At 43.8% G+C, this 5,948-nt stretch overlaps 1 protein-coding gene across 3 annotated transcripts in view; it reads right to left on the bottom strand.

The window, feature by feature from the left end:
- Positions 1–1,602: 1,602 nt before the first annotated feature.
- LOC126210508 (ankyrin-1-like) overlaps positions 1,603–5,948 on the bottom strand; it is a 42,519-nt gene continuing 38,173 nt past the window's right edge. For 2 of the 3 annotated variants that reach the window (XM_049939754.1, XM_049939753.1), the window contains exon 3: positions 1,604–2,182. In XM_049939754.1, coding sequence (XP_049795711.1) covers positions 1,669–2,182 — 514 coding nt within the window. In that variant the 3' untranslated portion in view covers positions 1,604–1,668. Of the gene's footprint in view, positions 2,183–5,948 lie in introns of all 3 variants that reach the window. The other variant, XM_049939752.1, reaches the window with a different exon arrangement.

Consider the following 5,948-nt stretch of genomic DNA (forward strand, 5'->3'; position numbering starts at 1 on the left):
GAGATATCAATTAATGTGGAAAAACTAGTGTAGTGTAGCGAGGTGTTCCCTTAGTGATAACTCCCTTTTCAACTGTGTTTTGAAACATGTGGACCTCCCCTCATACTCCCCCTGCGCTGAGTTCCAGTGCACGGCCCTGGCCACGGCCACGCCCCCTTCCCGCCGGCAGCCTGCACGCTGCCCGCTGAGGACAACACACCACGCCGCCTCGCGCCAGGCGCCCCCGCAGTGACTCACCAGTGGTGATATATTTACATTTTCAACTTATTTTAACAAAAGCAAAGAAAAAAGACATTTTTAATTCAACTTAGCAACAAGAACACTTGACATGTTTATCTAATTTACACTGCTATGTTTTGTTCTAATTTTGTTTTGATACTTTATGATGTTCAGATGTTTTACTAGGTTTTGATGTTTTATAATGATTCTTGTATACACACAATATTGTTGACATGTGTAAGTCCCCTTGCGACCCTTAGGAGGTCTTCAGAGTCTCTACACCCTCCTGTAGATTAAGACCCCTGCCATCTTCCGTGAGGGCCATTGTTAATCAAGTGATGTTCACTTTCTTTTGAAAGATAAATTTGTTTACATTCAAATAATAATTACATTGAGCGAATTCACGTACGTTCTCCGCTACCACGGAAGGGGCAGGAATGTAAAGGATGAGCCAGACAATAAGGGATTCTACTTTATTATATGTGGTTCCAAACGGTAACTTCATTTTTCTATTGCGGCCAAGGCACGGCCGGCAGTGTTAGCTGCCTGTAAATTCTTTTGTCCCACGGTCCAGTAACAGGAAGTCAGCACCGAGAAAGGGCACCTTGTTCACGCGCCTCTCTCGTGTGCTGACGAGGTAACGCCGCCCCAGGCGTCGCTTAGCAGGCAACGCTCTGGAAAGTTCCATGCCGCCCGCACGGTTTGCTCGGTCCTGACCAATCAGGGCAGAGGAAGCCCTGTGGTGCGTCGAACATACCCGGCCGCCCGTCGCCGGGACCGCTCTCTTGTATTCTTGCTCACGCGCGAGTCGGATGAGCGCCCTGTAGCACTGAACATGTCCCGCTTCTCACGGTGCTACGGCACTGTGGACTTAGTTTTGGCAGACAACCACTTTCGGTAGCTACACGAACAATGTTCGCCAAGTTGTAAGCTCTGGCTCACCCTCACCTCCCTAGGCCTATGTAGCCCCTTTCATCATGCTTTAGCCAATAAATGGCCTTTCTTTAAAATTTACACTATTATTCCATAACGCCCACCGCCTGCCCATACACGCCATCCTGTACAGGTTCAAATGGCTCTGAGCACTATGGGACTCAACATCTGAGGTCATCAGTCCCCTAGAACTTAGAACCACTTAAACCTAACTAACCTAAGGACATCACACATATCCATGCCCGAGGCAGGATTCGAACCTGCGACTGTAGCGGTCACGCGGCTCCAAACTGAAGCTACTAGAACCACACGGCCACACCGGCCGGCTGCATGATAGGAAGCTTACCCCTCATTACTTACATTAGTTTACAGATATCTAACTTTACCGCTATTGCAGTAATGTTAATGCTGTGATTTTAAGTACTACATCAAGATGGATACACACAATGATGTCAAAATTATTTTTGTATTTTCTTTATTTTCAAAACGTGCAGCAGTGATACAGTGAAGTCCTCTTCATTTTACTCGAGAGACGTTTGTCGGGCCTCGCCTCAGCGCGTCTATCGCCTGCTGGTGGCCGTGCTGCTTGGCGATGTCTAGTGGCGTCAGTCCCCCGATAGTTAACGCCCCCCTGTCGGCCCCGGCCTCCAGTAGCGCAGTGACGGCTTCCACGTGGTCCCTCCACGCGGCGCAGTGCAGCGGCGACCACCCGGTTGAGCTCCTACCGTTGGGGTCAGCCGACGCCGCCACCAGCAGTCGCACCACGGCCGCGTGACCGCCCCTCGCGGCCCAGTGCAGAGGCATGTCCTCATTGTTGCTGCACCTCGCGTCCAGAGGCGCCCCAGTCTTCAGGAGCCACCTCGCCGCCTCCAGGTGCCCCTTGTCCGCCGCCCAGTGCAAGGCGGTGTTCCTCTTCTCGTCCTTGGCCGCCACATTCGCTCCAGCCGCCAGCAACGCCCACAGCTCCTCTACTGCGCCTCGCTTAGCTGCCTGGATCAGCCTCGTGTCCTTCTCCTCTTGAGAAAGGCTCCTGCAGAACACAGAGAAATTCTCACATTTTTGTGCGCGCGTGCACACACACACACACACACACACACACACACACACACACACACACACTTCCAATAAAGGAGACTGTCATTGAAAGGAAACTGTAACAATTTCTAAAAACAAATGAATCTATGACAATCTGTGACAAATGAATCTATAATTCTCTCCCTCCTGTGACACGAAGCAGCAGAAGAAGGTACAGTGGGCTCAGCGTCTCAGAATCTTCATTCACTCTCCATTAAAAATTCTTAGACTCCATTTCTCAATAGCTTCATCCATCACATTGCATCACATTGATTCATGGCAATAAGTACCTTTGACCTCAGGACAATACTGTTAAGCAGTCATTTCCCTGCTTCATGCAGCACGACTGATCCTATGCAGCAGTCCATTATGACTAGGTCTAGAAATTAAGACGTAATTTTTAAGCACTTGCTTAGCTATGGTTACCACGCATGAACATCCTACTTACTTAGCACACAAATGATCATGATGGAACTTATGAACAAGTCTATATCTAATCTGTAACATCTGTCAATATGGGCCATATAAAATAGATGGTCACTACTCAAGATTAGTATATTTGACCTGAAATGGTCTAGAATCAAGTCAACAACTAATGCATGTGCCTGATTGATCTTGACGACGTTATGGTTATGAGTTGTAGAAAACACTAAAGTAGGGGATAATGTGGTGGCAATGTTGGCTTTATATTATCCTTCCCAATGCTAAGTTCTTTTAGGTGATTCAACTTCGTGCTTAAGCACAAAATTCTCCTAGACAGGCCATACCTTGTAAGCACATGATGTCTTCCTCATATCATGACCAATGAAACTTCATAACTGTTAAGACAGTCGATCTAAGTACGTTCTGCTCAGGATAACATATACGCCCTTTTTCTAAGCTATACCTTTTCTTTCACGTTACTAGTAAATTTAAGGTCAGGAGTTAAGTTCGCATCTTGTCCCAACAAGTAACTAGCACACAGTTTATGTGCAGGAGCAAGGTATTGTGTCTGCCTAGGTAGGCCTCATGACGCTACGGTCAGTTCCAGTACAGCACTCGCGGCTGTCACATCGCGCTTGCAAAGTGGGGCCGAGGCAGTTTCAGTTAAGTTTTTACAGTCTGACGATAATTTATGGATTTGTAGTTTTATCTTGATGTTCACTATGGACAAACGGTAGTTACTTTTATTCTGAAAAAGGTTGGATTATCCCAACTGAAACCTAGGTAAATTCTAGGTAAACGGTGCAACTGAGGCTGTTGGTCATTAAAATTAATATTTATACAGTTGCTGACAGGGCCACGAAATGTTGAAAATATTTAAGTTCTTACTTCGGTGCCTACTTGTGGTTCCACCTTCACTCAACCACTTTCTACAGCTCCTGATGACTTTGGCACATTAACAACCTCGCCATTTCTTGCACGACCGTTCCTAGTCACATTACATTCTAACCTTCGTCAAAGTTGGTTATGTCAGTAGATTTTCCCATTCGTGGCCCACATTGTCGCTAGAGCGATCCACCAATAAGTATAATGTGAAGTAGGTATAAATTGAATGAAAATACGCCAAAATGAAGGGAAATTGAGTGAGAATGAGAGAGCACTTCCATGTCTGCTTCGTGCAGGTAATTTGTTGTACACGGGAACAAGTGTACAACAGCAAGAGGAATTCGACACAGAAGTACTGGGTACCAGGGAAACAGCAAATTTCGCCAAAAGCGATAAGAAATCTGGAATAGTATGTTTAACGTGTATCACTACCAAATGCATAGTATTAAATTTATATACATCAGATCACAAACCCAGTATGATCCCAGAGTTATCAGCAATCACCTTACAGATCTTTATAAAGGGTCTGGACATATGATTTCAATAAAATTCATGTCATCCTTAGCTAAAGAGCATGTATTACCAGCTGGGGGACTGCAATATACAACTACAGAATAGATCGTGTGTTTGAAGTCGTGCAAAACTATTTAAGTGTTTTAAACTCCAACAAACAGTATTTACAATGTGTTTCTTTGTACCCGCTATGAATCACAACCTTGCAGTGTCAGCTAACAAATACCTTACAGAAAAGTTGCTGCATGGTTTTAACATTCTCCTGTATGTCGATTGAAGTAATAGGGATATGTACAAGTAGACTGTCTTCAATGCTGTCCTGCAAAAGAAATCCATCTGCATTTAAATTGATATGAATCTGCGTTAAAGGATGATAGATTTGTAACGAGGTATGATTCGATGGTAGACTAGATTTGTTTTGGTGATTCTCTTTGGTTGCATCAGTTGTTTGGTATAACCTGTGTTCGACTCTAATGTTCTGTGTGCGACTTACAGCAGCATCCACCTGCAACCATTAACAGCAGACCCCCCCCCCCCCAAACCACTGTCAACAGAGGACTTCCAGCGCATGCATGATGAATCATGTCGACCAAACCAATGGAAAATCTATTTTGGCTGCCTCCTCTAGACAAACTAAGAGGTATGCGAAATACTCCATTTCCCTGCCACATCTTGGATATAAACCGAGGCTTCTGTTTCATAACTGCAGTGATTCTACGTCAGTGACAGTGGTTTGTGTGACACTGCAGTCCATGTGCATACTGACGAAAGGAAATATTGCCTCTATTAGGTTGTATTGTGCTTTATTAATATCATGCTATTAGCTACCTTCGGCCATGAGATATTATCGAGCACATTTGCTGTGTCATGTTTTGTGTATCATGCTCATTGCATAGCAAATGTGTTGGATAATGACTCATGGCCTAAATTAGCTAATAGCATGATTTTAAAAAACACAATACAGACTACAACAGATAATGTATTATTCTGTTAAACACTTAGAGGCTATGGATCCCTGCAGAAGCAAGATCTCCCTATGTATGCATTTGCTTGACAGATGATGTGTGTGGAAGAGACTATTCTGTTCACAGAGTTAGTGGAGCATGGCATGTAATTTCACATGCTGAACACTGCTGCTACACATTCATCTATTTCCTCATAAGATGTCATTGTTCCATCCACTTTCAGCTGGTGACAATCATTTTATAGGACTGATGGAAGCATAACAATTTCAGGGACTGTAATCATGTTAACAGTGGGCACTATATATATCAGGGAAGCTACATAGTACAAGTATCACAAAGAATGGGTGTTTCTTTTTTCCCATGGCGTAGAAGGTAGTAGTTTTATCGTCTTAAAATTTCTCACCATAGTGACTGGGATATAAAACTTGTAGGGTAAATTTATGTCATGTGTTGAAAATATATTTCCAGCATTGCAGTATTAACAGCGTTGCACTCCACACAACTAAAACATCGAAAACTACACTGTTCCATTATTATAGCATGCTCAACTTCAGAACCGTGTAGCCATAGGAATGTGTGTTTACGTTCTATGATCATTTCTCTCTTTCCAGTACCATCTTCATATGGAATCCAAACACTACAACAGTACTATAGAACTGATACCACAAGTAATGTATGTAAAATACTTCAAACTCCGTCCATCTGCTGCTCCATCATGCATAAACCATATGTTTTTTCCTCTTTCCAAATATCTGTTATATCACAACAACAAAACAGGCGTATATCTACTATACGCAAATAAGGAGTGCTAACCTCCTCAGTATGCATGCAAATAGAGAGATCGTGTGTAGTTGGATGGGTGACGTGAGATTGGTACAGAATGGCAGATACAGTACTGGTATGAGAATACCAATCTATATCACTAGCACCAGACAG

This window comes from Schistocerca nitens, chromosome 10, assembly GCF_023898315.1.
Source record: "Schistocerca nitens isolate TAMUIC-IGC-003100 chromosome 10, iqSchNite1.1, whole genome shotgun sequence".
Lineage (NCBI taxonomy): Eukaryota > Metazoa > Arthropoda > Insecta > Orthoptera > Acrididae > Schistocerca > Schistocerca nitens.